The sequence below is a fragment of the Corvus cornix genome, chromosome 9 (assembly GCF_000738735.6).
Source record: "Corvus cornix cornix isolate S_Up_H32 chromosome 9, ASM73873v5, whole genome shotgun sequence".
NCBI lineage: Eukaryota > Metazoa > Chordata > Aves > Passeriformes > Corvidae > Corvus > Corvus cornix.
In genome coordinates, this window is record NC_046339.1 from 8,667,732 (window position 1) to 8,684,439 (window position 16,708).

General features: G+C 59.6%; 1 protein-coding gene across 4 annotated transcripts in view; it reads left to right on the forward strand.

The window, feature by feature from the left end:
• The window catches only part of EPHB3 (EPH receptor B3), a 30,817-nt gene that overhangs the window by 1,924 nt on the left and 12,185 nt on the right, over positions 1–16,708 (forward strand). For 2 of the 4 annotated variants that reach the window (XM_019284687.3, XM_039556873.1), the window contains exons 2-3: positions 14,619–14,683; positions 15,055–15,727. In XM_019284687.3, coding sequence (XP_019140232.2) covers positions 14,619–14,683; positions 15,055–15,727 — 738 coding nt within the window. Of the gene's footprint in view, positions 1–1,256; positions 1,339–11,981; positions 12,061–14,618; positions 14,684–15,054; positions 15,728–16,708 lie in introns of those variants that run through there. The other 2 variants (XM_039556874.1, XM_019284688.3) reach the window with 2 other exon arrangements.

Below are 16,708 nucleotides of genomic sequence, written 5' to 3' on the forward strand. Positions count from 1 at the left end.
TGCCAGGGGGACGAGGATGCCCACGGTGAAGCAGCCAGCCATGCACACCACTGGCCCTGGACCTGCTGGAGTTCCAGCCACTCCCAGGGACCAGGGGCATCAGCATTCCGCAACATCAGGGACTTGGGGGATTTTGCTAAGCCCAAGTGAAGCCTCCCCAGGCATCTGAGGGGCAGATGCAGCGCAGAGGGCCAGGACAGGTCGCAGCATGTGTCCCACGGGTATGTGTCTGTCCTGAGGATGTGGAAGTGCCAGCTCCAACCACCAGGACAGTGTGTGTGGATACACCATCCCAAGGGAGCAGACTCTGTCCCAGAGAGGGTCCCAAGACCTTCCCATAGCAAAGTCAGGACAGAGGGGAAAGAAGACTGAGACACCCACAGGTTTGGAAGCTGTGGCTGCATGCACAGTAACCAACACCTTCTCCCACGAGGAATGTGGTGGGGAAGACACCTTGTGGGTAGAGGTGGGGGTCCTGGCAGAGGTGACTTCAAGTGCTCTCTGTATGGTTTCAGCTTGGCCAGGATCACAGAACTCATCCCTGTCACCGCGGTGGGAATCATGGTGTGGTGGGGAGGCTTGTGGTACGATGAGATGGGATGGGTGAGGTAGGATGGGATGTACGGGATGGGCTGGGGAAGAATGGGGTGAGATGGGTTGGCAAAGGGTGGGATGCATAAGAGATGGAATGGGACTGTAGAGAACGGGATAGCAATGGGTGGCACGGGTAAACCAGGCTGCCAGTAGTGTGGAAGAGAGGGCCCCACGGTCCCGTCATCACACACACTGCCAGGCTCACGCACTCACCCGCACCCGGCTGGGCGGGGGACAGGGCAGCGCGGGCCGGGGGTCTGCGGGGCAGGCCGGGCGCGCGGCCCCTTTAAGAGCCCAGTTCCGCCGGCGGCCGCTGGGTGGGGCGCGCTCCCCGCCCTGCGCCTCCCGCGCCAGGGGGCGGGGCCACGGGGGGCGCGCCGAGCAGCGCCCGCCCCCTCCGATTCATCTTTCCGCGGAGGCTCCGCCCCCCGCTCCGGCGCCGCCCAATCGGCGCCACGCTCGCCGTCGCCAGGGGCGCCGGGTTGCCAGGGGCGGGGTGATTGGCGGGCGGGCCCCCGCCCCGCTCGGCTCAGCAGCGGCGGCGGCGGCGGCGGCGCCAGAGCGCGAGCGTGGCGCGGCGGTGAGAGGAACCGCGCGTGGCGCCGAGCTCGGGACTGCCCGGCGGGGCCGCCCGCACCGCCCCCGCCATGGCCGCGGCTCGCCCGGGGGCCCCCCCGCCGCCGCCGCCGCTGCTCCCCCTCCTGCTGCTCCTGCTGCTCCCCGGTGGCCGCCGCGCTCTGGAGGGTGAGTACCGGGCGGGCGTGCCCGTCCGCCGCGCCGGGGCCCGGGCGACCGCGCACGGGTGCACGCATACTCCGGGATGTCCCAGGCCCGTTGTGGCTCAGCTCGACTCGTCGTCGCGCCGCGGATGCCCGGTTGTCCCTGCGGAGAGCTCGTCGCCGCAGCCCCGCTCCTAGCGCTTAGCCGCCCTCAGTAGGTTTCAGAGTCAACGCCCCGTGGAACCGAGCCCGGCGCGGCAGAGCCGCGGCATCCGCGGCCGGCGGCTGCTGGCAGGGAGCGGCGCCTCTTTGGATACTCGGTTCACGTTTCGAGGCTTTTCGCCACGACCGAGAGGGCTGGAAAATTAATATTTCTTTCAGTGGAAGCTCGCGGCGTGCCAGAACTGGTGGGGCCGCGGAAGGAGTGTCTGTGTGCTGTGTCCGGCTCCATCCCTTCCCCGGTAGGGCTCGCCGCGCCCGCTGCCTTAACCCCCGAGGCTCCAGCGTGGGACCTCCGGGGCGAGTGGCCACGCGTGCCGCATCTACCCCCGACCGGGTGTGCGCTCCGCGGCTCTTCCACCCTCGAGTTCCGATGGAGTTGGGAATAGAATGGGGAGTAATTCTCTCCCCCTTGGAGAGTGGACGCAGGTCCGCGGGGCAGCGCCGTTGCACCCCCAGCTTTCAGCGAGGAAAGAGGCTTTTGGCCCCGCTGGGGTACGGGGGTTCCCGGGCGGGCAAGGCGGGTCGCACCGGAGAGAAGGAGAAGAAGAGGGCCCGGACGGGTTTTTGTCTCGGCACAAATTGTGCGGGGCTCCGGCCGGAGTGCCAGGGGCGGCGGCGTTCTGGTGTCCGGTAACCGAACCCGCTGCCGGAGCGGCGGGAGGGGGCTGGGAAGGGAGGGACGGAAGGGAAGGGAGATCCCCCGGTCGGAGAGGAGCTGTGGGTGCCCCCGCCCGGGGGCTGCTCGGAGAGGGTGTCGTGCTCGGGCTCCCGCTGCCGTCGCCCCGCGTTGCGAGGTTCGGGCCGCGGCGCCGGGGGTGGCCGTGGGCAGGAGCCCACCCCGCTGCGGTGGATGGGGGACGTCTTTCCTCCGGCTTTGGGCTTTGTAGAAAGTTTGGGGGGTGGTTGTTGTCCGCGTTCCTTTTCATTCTCCCTCCGTGCGATTTTTGTTTTTTCTTTAAAAGGGAAAAAAAATTAAAATTCCTCGTCCTTTGTACGCTGTAGGAAGCAGAGCTGTGGGCCTGCCGGGTCCGTGAGCTCCTGGCTAAGCGGGGACCCCGCGGCAGGAGGGGAAGGGAGAAGCGAGCAGCACTCAGCCCTCGCGGGATGGAGGTTCCCGAGCACCCGCCCGGGGATCCCTGCCTTCTGGAGAGGTGCCGGAGGATGAAGTTGTAGGCAGGGAGCCCGGCGAGGCCCCACGCTTGCGGGTAGCCCCTCACAACCTGCTTCTCATCAGCGGTTTGGGAATTTGGGAAGGATAGCTGGCGTGGGGGCTGGCAGCACCGATGTGCATCACCTGGGGACGGTCCCTCCAGTCCCTGGGGAGACAGGGAACCCCAGCCTCTCCCCCGCTGCTGTCCAGGGATGGAGCAGTGCAAAGAGTCTGATGGAGAGAAAATAAACAGCCCCTGCTGAGGAGTCACTGGGTTTTTTCAGCTTCCCGAATGTGTGGAGGAGTCAGTGGCTGAACACACCATCTGAGAGGTCAGGGCCCAGCTGGGTGCCAGCCCGGTGGAACCACTTCGGGGCTGGCTGGCAGCTGCCCAGCAGTTTTTGGGCTGGCCCCGATTCCCCTGGGATTCTTTCTCTCTCTGTCTCTTCCTTTTTTTTTTTTTTTTTTTTTTTTTTTTTTTTTAATTTTTTTTTTTCCCCTTTGCTCTTGTTCAAGCTGGATGGAAAGTTGCAGCTGGCCTGGAGAGGCTTCTGCCTTGCCCAGCTTAGGGAAGCCGCTGCTCGCATCAGGGTCAGCAAGCTCCCACTCTTCTGCTGCGTTGGGCATTTCTGTCCATGCTCAACGCTGCTTCCTGACGGGGACCGGCGCGTTCCAGTGGTTACTGTAAATCTCGTGTGCACGTTTGTTTGGATATTTTAGTGCTGATCATAAATCTGGCATGGCCATAAATCTGTACGCACGTCCTGCAGACAACAGCAGTGAGCAGTCCCCAGACCCCGGCCACTTTACCGTCCCCTCCGAGGTGCACTGGGCTGGGCTTACAGCTGGTGCCGGGCTGGAAGGGCAGGGGGCTTTGGGGCTGGATGGCGCTCCCCGTTCCCAAGGGGATGGTGGGGAGTTGGGTTTCTTTACAAGGCCCCACGGGGGTGGAGGAGAAAAGCCGCGCTCGGCAGCAGCTCAGTGAGGGCTTTGTGCTGCCGAGGAGAAAATGGTTTCTCTCCAGATCCTGTAAGTGCGCTGGGTTTGTTTGAAGTCACAATGTGTTTTTCTTCTCCGGTTCAGCAGTCCCCGGGCCGGCTGCAGAAGGAATGCTCTATCCGGGGGCAACAGCGGATCCTTTCTCCAGCACAGGGGTTTGAGCCGAGGAGTTTGTCCCGGCGGGGCTGTGGGAGCAGAGGCCCTGTGGGGAGCGGACGCGGTGGAACAGCATGGGGAATGTGCTGCGTTCCAGGCCCTTGCCCACCATCCAGGGGTAAAACCCCAGGCTTCAAAACACCCTGGCTCAAGGGAGCATGGACAGCCACAGACTGGATCTGCCTGTCGCCCTGGGGGTGCGGGTGGACTGGGACAGGGACTTGCTCTCCCTAGGAGCCACTCTCCCAGGCCATTCCTGCCCTGAGCAGCCACTCTGGATTCAGGACTCCATTTAAACTTGGGGTTTCCCACATGCTTCCCCATAAACTCCCATGCAGAAGCATTGCAGTTTGCTGCACGTAGTCCTGAGCAGACTTGGGCTCTAGTGAAATAGCCAAACCCCCCAACGCAGCAAGATTTCTAGGGGGGATTTTCTTCATCTGGTCTCTGCCCAGTGGCACCTCCCAGACCCCAGCTGGGTGTTACACAGATTGACCACGCTTCTCTCTGCACCGGCAAACCCCTGCTTAATTGACCCCTGTGCTGGAACTGCCAGGTATTTTCTTGGCAGAGAGATTTGCTTTCTGTTTAATTACTTTTCACAGAAATGGCATGTTTCTTGGCGGGGCAATGGGAGAAGTTGGCCCTGCTGTTTTATGGATGCTTGGGGTAGGGCTGTGAGGGAAAGCGGATCGTGGGGCTCCGCAACACTCACTGGATTCATTAAATCTCCCATTCCTCACTAAAAGCTGCGCTTGAGGAAGCCTTCCCGTCCGTGCTCCCGAGGAGGGGAGAAGGGCTTTCCTTTGTGTCAAGTGAAGCATGCGGAGAGCCAGGGAGAGGGAAAACTTGGAGTGCCAGGGTCCATTTGCAGCCCCATGATTCTGCCTCAGTGTACAGCGAGGCTGTGGCTGCCGGGCCATGCCTGCCCAGCCCTTGCGATTGGGAATAGCGGCCTCTGGTTTTTAAGGAATGAACCGAAACTCCTTGTTTTGTTATGATGACTTACTGCAAGAGATATTTGGGGAAACCAGTTTGTTGCATTTTATTTCCGTGAGCCGTTTGCTGCTGCTGCTGGAGCAGAGGAGCTTGGTGTTTAATTAAAACAGCCCCAGCAATCTGAATCACAGACTTGCATGTTTTTAAAATTGTAGCTGTTCCTGTTGTGCTGAGTCAAACTGGTTTGTCGGGATTAAGCGTCTCTGCCTGGGAGCCGCGCTGGGGGAAGGGTGCTGGGGCGGCCCTGGGGTCGGAATCCCCACTCTCAGCTGGTGCAGACCACAGGGTGGGTGTCAGCCTCTCCTGGAGGAGAACCCTGGGAAAGGGGGACTATACCCGAGGGCTGCGGTGGAGCTGGTGGTTGCCATTGCCGCAGGCTTCTCAGTGGTTGAAACCATAATGAGCTGCTGTTGTTTCTGTGTCCAGCATGTTCCCATGAAGCGTTTGGGGGATGGTGGGGATGGGGGTGCCCCTCCAAGGCCAGGAATCTCCTTGCAGAGCCTCATGCCCCAGGGGATGGGCTGCCATCTTGAAGGCCAGGCAGCCTGTTGCAGTGACACTCCCACCAGCCTGGGACCGTCCCATTTGAAGTCATGTTTTGGTTTTTTTATTGCATTTTTGTTGTTGTTGTTGTTGCTCCAAACCCAGCCCTGTGCTCTGGCTGGGCGGTGCTGGCAGTGGGGCATGGGCCGTTCCCTCACAGAGCTGAGCCCCAAGTGGGAGCCATTTTGTAGGGAGGGCATGTGGGCATCCTGCCTGTGGAGGGACAGGCTTGGCACAGTTGGTGAAACCTCATCCTCCTGTGCTTGGGGACCATTATCACCCGCCCTCAGCATGGCCATGGAGGAGTCATGGAGCCAAGCTTGGGAGTGGGGCAACGTCCCCTTTCCGCAGGGCTACGTCCCTTTCCCACAGTGCCGCCGTTCCCAGAGGGGCTGCGTCCCTCCCCTGGTGCCCGCTTTCCCCTCGGCGCAGCCCAGTCCTCCAGCCTGTGCTCCCTGAGTCAGGAGGTAGCGAGCCCAATGCTGGCTTCGCATGGCCGCCCCGCTGAAGAGGAACGGGAGCCATTTTGGGAAGAGGCTGGAGCACAGCGGCATGGCTGAGCACCGGGCCCATCGGCTGCTCTCCATGCACGTGCCAGCGTGTGTTGGCTGAGGGTCCCAGGCTGGGACAGGGGGGAGGATTTTGCTGGGGGGGTTGTCTTTATTTTATTTTTGCCCATTGCTAAGCCCTGCTGTGCTGTGGGGCCTGGCGATTCTCATGCATGTGGCAGGAGCTGTTGACAAACACCTGTTTCCCAGCCCCCTCCCCAGGAATGCCCCAGGGGCCCTGCGGGGGCTGCAGTGCCGGAGGAGTGGGCGGCAGGGATGTCCCCTCCCAGGGGAGCCCTCCACCAGGACTCTCCTGCCCAGCAGCAGCTGCAGGGGGATTTGAGCCTCCCTGTTCCTCTCTGAGGTGTGGCTGTTGCGCGGGGCTGCCAAAATCCATCCCTGTCCCGGGGAAGGGACGCTGCTGTCCCCATGTCCCCTGCACCCACTCCTGCATCTCTTGGGTGCTCAGCGCCTGCCCAACAAGGGCTGGGTCGCAGGGGGACCCCGCAGGGAGGGGGGGCATGCACACACGGCGTGCTATCCAAGGCCTTTTTTTATTAATGAGAAAAATGTGCAGGGCTTGAACGATCGCCAGGAACAGATTTATTCTAGTTCCCCAGAAATTAAACCGAAATGAAGGAGCGAGTCAGCCCGGCCCGGCACCCCCTCCTGACTCTGTGCTTGTTTTAACTTTGGAAGAATCTGACTTTGGGGGTGGGGGAGGTGGAGGAGAGAGGGGGGGCAATATTTGGGTTTAAGCAGTTCCAGATGGGCTTGGTGCTCTTGGAGAGCTGTGGAAGAGAGCAGAGAGCAGCGCGGAGATTTGGGTAACTGCCCCAGGCAGTAGAGAGGAGGGAGATCTTGGCAGAAACTCCCACTCTGTGCTGCCGGGATGGGATGGAGCTTGGCAGCCAAGCTACCCGTCTGTGGGGCGAGCCTTTGGATGTGCACCGAGTAACCTTTTTTGGGGAAGGGGTGGGGTTTTTTTTTTCTTTTAAATGTCATTACTCCTTCTCTGGGCACTTTCCAAAAGTACAACCTGGAAAAAAATGGAGCTGGAGGGGGAGAGGGGCCTTTTGGATCTCAGCCTGATGCAAACAGTTGCCCTGCGGAGGCAGGTCTGCAGTACCGACCGCCTTTTCTTCCTTCCCCTGGGGACTTTGGGGCTCTTCATCTGGCCCCACCAGCCCAGCTCAGCTTGGTGGCCCCGTGGGGACATCTGTCCTGTGAAACCATGGCCACAGGGCAATGGGGTCACAGAGAGAGGTGGCAGGAGCGTCCCCATCATAACATGTCCTGGAAACAAGGGTGTCTTTGCAGGCTGATTTGCTGCCTATGTCCTAGTCAATGGCATTTGTGGCTCGAACAGGTCTGGCATCTCCTGATCGGATGAGTTATTTCTGTGGCAGCAGAGGACGGCTGCATGGCCATTCCTGCTGGGGATGGCGACCTATAAATCTGTCCTGCCTGCTGGCCATAGAGCTCCTGCCTGCCTGGCACAGCTGGTTGCATTGTCCCTTTGGCAGAGAGCTGAAGCGGGCAGCCCCTTCCCCTGGGCCAGGCAGGGACATTCCTGTCCCAAGTGGGCAGTCTGGTAGCAAGCAAGGATGAGAGGCTGTCTGTGGGATCTGTCCATTCCCCTTTGCACGCAGCCTGGCACAGCAAAAGCATCTTGTCCTCCTGGACAAGCTGAAGCAGCAAGCACCAGGGTACATCCACCATGTGGGCAGGGATGGCAGCTCTTCCTTGGCCAGGCTGACCCTGGAGTAGCACACTGGGCTCTGACATCCGAAAATCCCTATGGTATTAATAGAACAGTAATTGCAGTGCAGGGCTGGGCTTGGGCAGCTGGCTCCCATCCTCTCCCAGCGTTGGTACGGCCTTTCTGCAGGACCAGGGCCTGGCAGCAGGACCTGGCAGGCTTTGGGCAGTGGGCTGCACGTGTCCTTGGCATGCAGCTGGAAGGCAGAAGCTGCTGTCCCAGGCAATAGTCCCAGGCTCCCAGTGCTGTGCTTTGGAAGGGGGTGCTCACAGTGTGATGCTGGTGGGTGCTGGAGCCCAGCTTGGTGTGGCCCTGCTTGTAAAACAGCAGAAACCTGCCCTTCCCGCCTTGATCCAGTTTGTGACCAGGCAGAAAGGAGCACCCATCCCTCCCTGCATCCCAGCCGCTGCCACTTGAGCTGCCTTTTGCAGAGCTGGCACCTGTCCTCTCTCACATGCTTCAGTCTGTCTTGCAGCCATCAGGAAACAGCTCCTGGTGAGGAGCACGTGGCCGGAAAACCCTCTTCAGCCGGTTAGCGGATGGTGGGTCGGCAACAGGGCAGAGCTGGATGGAGGGAGCATTCCTGTCCCCCTCCGCCCCACATGCCAGGCAGCTCCCAGTCATCTGGGATCTGGACCTTGCCAATGCAGAAGGTGCAGGACATTGAGATCGGGTGGGGAGGACTATGAGAGAGATGCAGTAGGCCAGTGGCTCAGAGCCACAGGACTGTCTCCTGGCATGAGGTTAATACCCCAGTGTAGGTGTGGGATTGGGAAATGAAGGATGCATCCTTGGAATTGGAGTTTTGGGCCCTGCTGTGAGCTTACCATGGTTCTGGCAGGGCCAGAACTGGCAGTGGTGAATGATGCTGGGACTGGCAGTGCTGCCCACCCCTGGCTGGGCTCTCTGGGCAGGCACTGCCCGGCTTGGTGTGTGCATGCGCCCTGTGTGCGCAGAGGGGCCTTAATCTCAGTTGGGGCCTCTGGGCCCTGCCATAATGCAGAAATAATGAGTCTATTATTAAGTGCCCACAGTACTTCTTCACTCCGGTGGCTCGCCTCCAGCAGCAGGCAGAACCTGCCCCGCTTGAAGTGGATGTGTCATCATTTGCCTCAGCAAATCCGATCTCCTTTGATGATGGGCCAAACGCCCTTGGCATGAAGGGCCACAGCTGTGATACAGGCCCCTTTTTTTTCTTTCTTCCCCTCCTCTCTTCCCTTTGTTCCCAGTTCATTGACAAGTCGCCGGCTTGCTTCGGACCTGGGACAGGTGGACATTGGTGGGCATGGGCAGTCAGAGCCCCCGTGCTGCCCTGGCGAGGGATGGGGTGGGGGCCAGCTCCCACGGCAGCCTCGCGTCTCCCCCCTTGGCGCTGGGGAGCAGCAGGCGCCCTGCTCGGCATAAGGACAGGTTCCCAGCGTGGGCGGTGATAGGGAGTGCTCCAGCCCTTCCCTTGGGCTGAACCGCACTGCCTGGCCTGCCCAGCCTGACAGTCGGGGAGGGCAAGGGTGGAACCAGCACAGCCCCCTGGCCTTGCACTGGGTGCTGGGGTAGACCGGTGTGCAGGGGGTCCCCAGAAGAGATGGGATTCCTGGGGGAGGATGAGTGCATGTGAGCTGTGCAGCATGCTGGCAGTGCTGCCAGCCCCATCTCTGCAGAGGGAACTAGGAGACAGTGCCTGCCAGAACCTTCCCCAGGCTCCCAAACCCCATGCCTGGCACATCCACCATGGGTACCCCCTGACCACCGAGGATGCCTGCTGGTGCCCTGCCTGCTGCCTCCCACCCTGGCTGCAGCCTTCCTCCCTGCTCTCCTGGCTCTTGACCGCATCAGCACGAGCCTCTCCTCCCTGCAGTGCAGCTCCGGCACAAGGGGCTGCCAAGTGCTGAAACCTCCCAGCACGCCACCTCCTGTGCTCCAAAGCTGCTGTCTGTGGTGTGCTCCATCCACGGAGCACGTGGGCTGAGCGGGACGGGAGAGCTTTCTAAATGCAGGCAGCATGTGGAGTCGCCTAGCCTTGGAGCAGGGACATCCCCTGCCTGGGAGGAGGATGGCTACAGGGTTTAGCTGGGGTCGGAGGGGGAAGAACCCTCCTGGAGGAGGAGGAGGGATCTGGGTGAGCTGCATGCTTCAAGAAAACGTGTTGCGGGGTCTCCCAGACCTGACGAGCTCACAGGGTGCTCCCGTGGCTCAGCTTTTGTGTACGGAACACTTGTCAGCGGGAAAAGTGCAACCTCAGGTTCTCTCCCACAGGCAGCTCTTTGTTCCCAGATAAAGGACCTTACACCAAAGGCCCTTTGTGCCGCTGCTCAGAACAGTGCTGGGATTAATTGTACCGATAGGTGCTTGAATGGAGAGCACGCAAGGCCACTCGCTCCTGGCGTAATTATCTTCAAAACCGAGAAGGAAATTAAAATATGCAGAGAGATGCCCCTTTTGGTGGCTTTTTGACTAGCAGGCAGTCTCCAAGATTTAAAGTGCATCTCTAAACAAGCTGGCATTCCTTCCAGAGAAGAAAAGCATGGCAGTGAGGGGAAGAGGCATCTGGCACTACCATTAGCAGCCATCATGGTGGAAGCCAAGCCATGTCCTGGGGCAAATGGCCTGGCCATTGATGGCATCTGCAGGAGTTCAGCATGGGGCAAGTGGCCACATAAGGCCAGTCTGGGCCACTTGCCCCACGCTGAGCTCCTGCAGACATGGTGCCATGGTGTGCATAGCTCCCAGAGAGCATGGGTACATTGCAGAACAGGTTCCTCTGTTTGCAGCGAGGCTGCGTGGGTGTCTTTACTAACTTTTCTCCCTTGCCTTCTTCCAGGATGCTGTGGACTTGCATGAGCTGCCTTCTCCTCATCGGGGCAAAGAGCTGGCATTCTACATTGCTAGCATATCCTGATAAAAGCCATCAGTCCACGTATTCAAAGGAGAGAGCGTTTAAAGTGGAGCTTATTGGTGGAGACGATTGAGTCTTCCCCAGTGGCTTCATCTTGAAAGAATTTTGATATTTCCCCCCCCTTTTCTGGCTCAGCCATCACTGCTGCGCGCGTCTGCCGCTCAACAGCGCGAGACGGGCTCTCTGGGCCTCTTAAGGGGGGAGTTCAAACGTTTTCGCTGGCCTCAGACCATGCATGCTGCATTCCTGAGCCTCAGCACCGGGAGAAAGAGGTCCCTGGCTCCAGATGGGTCTTTGCCAGGGCTTCAAACACCTAGTGAGCTGCTGGGGACTCTGTGGAGGTGATGGGAGGGCTGCTGGTAGGGGACCCCTCGTCTTTGCAGCTCGGGATGTGCTTGGGAGGGGACTTGCAGGGCAGGCAAGAGGCAGCCAGAATGATGCTCACAGCCCTGTCCAAGGAGTAAGAATCTTTCCCTATCCCGGGATCCCACTCTGCCATGGAACTCCTGCTTCGATGTGGAGTCAACCATGGCCAGCTGCACTTGCTGAGCATAGCAAGGCTCCTGCTCCATCTCTTGCTTTTGCCCAGCTGAAGGTAAGGAGAGGACAACTCCCCTGCGCTGCAGACAGTGATAAAGCAAGCCTTAGGGTGACTTCCCCAAGCTGGCGAAATTGGGAGCCAATTTCCCGTTGACTAATGGGACCAGGCTCTTGCTGTGGTGTGCGGGATTGAAGTGGCTTTGACTCACTGTTCAGCCAGCCCTGACGCCGTTCACGTCCCTCCACAGTACCTGCAAACCTGAACCGCGCCAGGAAATCACCGGTGGCACCTCTCAGGCCACCTCTGGCACCATGGGCCGGAGGGAGAGAGCAGCTGGTTGGTCCTGAACCACTGAAGCCCAGTGTTTTTGGGAGAGAGGACCAGGTTCAGGGCCAGGCCACGGTGAGAGCTCTGCGGCACCTTTAAGAGCTGAGAGCAGTTTCTGCAGCTCAGCTCAGCATGTGCCACCAGACCCTGGATCACGCAGCACAGAAGCCCACAGGGCCTTCCACCCACTGCCTTCACAGTGGCAGGCCGCAAGGGTCTGGGAGGCTCCACTGACCCCACCTGGGTCACTCCTATGGCTGCAGGAAACCCCCACTGCCCTCTGTGATCAGCCTGTTTCCTTTAGCTGAGTTGCTCGGTGATTTTTTTTTGTTATTATTATTTCCCCTCCCCGCTCTCTCTGTGTGGTTTACGTGGCTCTCACGCCAGCAGCCAGCTTGGCTCTGTCAGTTTTTTCTCTCCTCTGCCGGTCAGATGGCAGATGCTGCCAAATTAGGATGCAGGCAGCGAGCCTCCTGTCCAAGCTGAGGTTCTGCCCACGGCTGACACTCGAGGGGAAGGATGCTGCCGGAGGGGACGACTGCTATGGCAAGCGCTTCCTACATGGGACCTGCTGCTGGGCAGGAGAGTTCCCGCATACCTTGGACAGGTTTGGGAAGCAAACACCCACCATGGTCTGGTCAGTCCAAGCTATGCTGTGGCTTGCCACAGCATCCTTATGTCGCTCTACTTGCGGGCACACCCTGCCACCTAGATCCCCATCTCCCCAGCCTGACTCACCGCCACAGCCGCTCATCCATCAGCAGCCCCAGCCCTGAGCAAGCCGGGCATCCCTTCCCCGCTCCTCCTGCAGAAACAACCCCCAGCTGGCTGTGCCAGCAGCAGGGCCTTGCACTGGCTGGACCCACACAGAGTATCCACACCGGGGGCTGGCAGCCCCGCACTGTGAGCGCTGAGCACACACTTGGCTCTGCTCACCGCCAGCACGGCATGTCTGGGCCCTCACGGCACCGCTGTGCCCTTATTAGGGCAGCCAGCGCGGGGCCTGTCCCTCTGAGAGGTGTGGGCAGCCCCCTTCTGGAACCTGCTCCCCCATCATCTGGCACTGCCCACCCGCCCTGGCAGCCACCCCACGCAGGGGTCTGGGAAGCGCAGCAGCATCTCCAGTGGTCTTGTGGCCATGCAGAGCCATGCTTGGAATCCTGCTGGCATTCAGTAACTGATGGTGTGGGAAATGGGAAGGGAGACAGATGACGGCTTGGTATGTCCCCTGGGCACGTAGTGCCATGGGACCAAGCAGAGGCTGTCTTATGGGTGCACAGACTCATTCTGCCCATCCTGTCTCCCACCTTCCTGCATTACCTGCTTGGCAGAGGGCTTCTTCCTTCTGTCCCTCTGTTTTTGCCAGATGCCTCTAGTTTGTTTTCTTGAGAAACAGCAAATAACCACTGCCCAGTAACCATCTCTGCACTGGTGTCTGTTGTAGATGGTGCTGCTCTGCACCTCTCCCGATAGGGAGCTGGCACCATTAAAGGTTTTCCTCCTTCTGTCCCCAGTGCCATGTCCACTGCTAGTGCCACCAGCCCGCAATGGGACTGTGTTTGTGTTTGCTCCAGGTGAACAGCCTGGGTGAGAAGCAGGCTCGCTGGCCCAGCTGGAAACCTGGCAAACCACGAGGCCGGTCAGAGAGCCCACGTGTCCCCGAACGTGCTTGTTTATCTGTGCCGTGGTGGCACCCACAGCCTGTGCTCCCAGCCTGTCTGTGGGTGCTGGCTTGGGAGCTGCTGGCGGGTCTCCCTGGGCTCAGACACGGGAAGAAGGTGTTTACCTCTGTTTGGGCTTCATCCGAAACCCTGCCATGCGTGAATGCTTCCTTCCTCCTCCACACTTCCTCCCTGGCTGGGTCAGCCTGGGGTTTTTCTGGGGTGGAAGGAAAGAAGCTGAAACTGCCTCTTGCTGTGGGGCTGAGCCATGGTACTGGTACAACTGAGCTGCCCTGGGATGTCCTTGTGCCCCAGCTGGCGTGAGTGAGCTGTTCCCAGCCTGCTGCTGGGTCTAGGAGAGCCATGGCTCCCTGCCCTTCATCTCAAGCCTGGGTGGGCTGAGAAGTGGACGGATGGATGGGCAGCCCGTGGGGAGCTGCACGGGGTTTGGGATGAGGCCATACTTGCGGCTGGGGAGGGGGATGCCCTCATCCGGGAGGTGTTTTGGCACTGGTCCTGCATCCTGCTCGGTGCAGGCAGCAAAACCCCCCTGAGCACGCCAGGGCCTCCAGGCATTCGCATCCCCCTTCCGCGAAACCCCCCCCTAGGCAGGAGAAGATCCAGAGGACCCCGGGGTGCCTGCTCCCCTCCAAACAGCCTAAGGGCCATCCCTGGAGTGGGGCTCACAGGGCCAGCAGCTCACAGAGGGGCCATTGGCCCCTGAGCATGTCAGTGTGTTCTCATCCTTGCGTTTCACTCCCGGTTTTTGCGCGTGGTGCTCGTGCGGAGCCACGCGGCTCTGCCCGGGATTAGCGACAGCTGCCTGCAATTGCAGCTCTTCCCAGACAAGCGTCTCGCTCCCCCAAGGCTGGGGCTGGGGCTGTTTGGGGAATGCTGCCGGGGTGGTTTGTCTTGTAGTCTGCTCCAGGAATGTTGGCCAGACGGTCAAATTCTTCTCCCCTCTTGTAAAATGAGTGATGTGGGGCGTCTCTGGGAGAGCAGCCTGCCAGTCCCTCCTCCTCTGGATAAACCTGCCTGGCCCGCACCGCCCTGTCATGGGAACGGGCCCTTTCAACCCCAGCCACAGTAAATACGCGCCCTGCCAATGCAGAGGGGGAGGGTGCGGACAGGGGCGCCTGGTCTTCCTCCTTTGGCACCCTCTGCACTGGCTGGGGGGCACGTTTGGCCGTGCTAGTGGCTGGGGATGGCAGCCTGTCCCCATCTCCCCCTGGCCACCTGGCTGGCTCCTCGTCCTGCTGCTTGCCTGCTCCAGCACAGCTCTCTGGGGATGCCTCGCTCTTCCTGTTCTCTTGACAGGAGAAGAGAAATCTGGAGTCTGTCTGTGCCGCTCCCTCCTCCTCCCACCATGTCTCACCCCCCAAGTTGCTGTTTTCCACAGAAATGTCAGGCTCAGCTCTCCTCTCCCCCACTCCTCCTGGTTTTTTCCCCTCTAATCTTGGCCTTCATCTCCAATTACTTCTTTTTCTCCTTCCTTTCTCTCCAGAGACCCTGATGGACACGAAGTGGGTGACCTCTGAGTTGGCATGGACAACTCATCCAGAGACAGGGGTAAGTTTGGAACCAGCACTGGTCCTGACCTCCAAAGGGCAGAGCTGGCCCTGGCCCCATGGGAATCATGGTTTCTCACCAGTGCCTTTGTGAAGCTGGCTACATCTTTTCTCCTTCCCTCCTGTGCTTATCCTCACCTGATGAAACCATCTCCTCTTGACTCGGTGCCAGCAGAGCGGGAGTGCCATGGTCCCTGGCCTGGGTTGCTCTTAGTCACCTTGATGACCAGGAGGGTTGTGACGGGTGGAGGTGCAGCTGCTGCTCTTCCCTGTTGACTGTTGCCTGTTCCCCCCCACCCTGTGCCGTTCACGATGTGTCCATGGCACTGACGTCCCTGGCTGGGGATCTAACCCTTTCCTTCTCAATCTCAGTGGGAAGAAGTCAGTGGTTATGACGAGGCCATGAACCCCATCCGCACGTACCAGGTCTGCAACGTACGGGAGGCCAACCAGAACAACTGGCTTCGTACCAAATTCATCCAGCGCCAGGATGTCCAGCGCGTCTATGTGGAGCTGAAGTTCACTGTGCGGGACTGCAACAGCATCCCCAACATCCCTGGCTCTTGCAAAGAGACCTTCAACCTCTTCTATTATGAGTCAGATACGGATTCTGCCTCCGCAAACAGTCCTTTCTGGATGGAGAACCCCTATATCAAAGTGGATACAATTGCCCCAGACGAGAGCTTCTCCAAGCTTGAGTCTGGCCGCGTGAACACCAAGGTGCGCAGCTTTGGCCCTCTCTCCAAGAATGGTTTCTACCTCGCCTTCCAAGACCTGGGAGCCTGCATGTCCCTCATCTCTGTCCGGGCTTTCTACAAGAAATGTTCCAACACCATTGCTGGCTTTGCTATCTTCCCGGAGACTTTAACGGGGGCCGAGCCCACTTCCCTGGTCATCGCACCAGGCACCTGTATCCCCAATGCAGTGGAGGTGTCTGTGCCCCTAAAGCTGTACTGCAACGGTGACGGCGAGTGGATGGTACCCGTGGGAGCGTGTACGTGTGCTGCTGGATATGAGCCCACCATGAAGGATACCCAGTGCCAAGGTATGTGCATGGCAGAGTGATCATGGCTTTTGTCCCCGTGGGTGCATTGCTGTGAAGGAGGTGGTTTTGTGTTGAGCTCGATCTGGTTTTGGAGGCTTTTCCCTGATGAGGGAGCAGGGTGATATCTTAGAGGACTGGTCTGCAGTTTGACTCCGAAACCTTAAAGCCTTTGCTTTCTGGACTTGTGCAGTGTCTGCTGGGACACACTGGTGAGCAACCACCATTGCATCCTCTGCAGGATGCATCCCCTTGCACGGAACTGCAGCTGAAGGCATGGCCCTCAGCAGGGATCCAGCACATTTAAGCCCTAGAGCATTACCAAAATCTCTCTCTCACCGCTGCTGCTGTATCCAGCATATTCCCTCTCCCTCCTGCAGTGCACGTGGCTGGGGCAAGTGATTGTTCTTGGCAAGTGTGATTTCACGCTGCTTGTGCGGAGGCACTCGGAAGCACTGGTGGTGAGCAGGGCTCTGCTGTGGGAGAAGCCATGCTGATGCATGCTCCCCCTGCCAGCACTGAAAGCTTGCAGCAGGGATGGTAGGGAGCAGCACGAAGGCAGGGGATCTGAAGCTCCCTGTTCTTGCTGGAAGGGAAGGAAACATATTCTGCACATGGAGATATTGGGGATGGAGAGCCACCCTAGCAGCAGGATAGCTCTGTGTGAGTCCTGCAGCTCTCCCACGATAGCTTTGGTGTTGCTGTTTAACCCCAGTTCGGGTGTGCTGATAAGAAAAAATCTGTCTGGATGGATGTTGCAGTCCCTTGGGGTGATTTCTTGGGAGCTGGCTTGGAGCTTCTTGGGACCCTGCCCGGGGGTGGCTGGGGTTTAGGGCAGAAAGGTTGCTGTTCCCCTTGGCTGCAGGCATTGCACAGGGAGTGGGATACTGGCTGGGCCCCCAGCGCTGGATGCCTTGTGCTCACCGATGACGGGATGCTTGGCGCCGGCCCTTTGCTCTTGGCAGGGGCCATGTGATTTGGGAC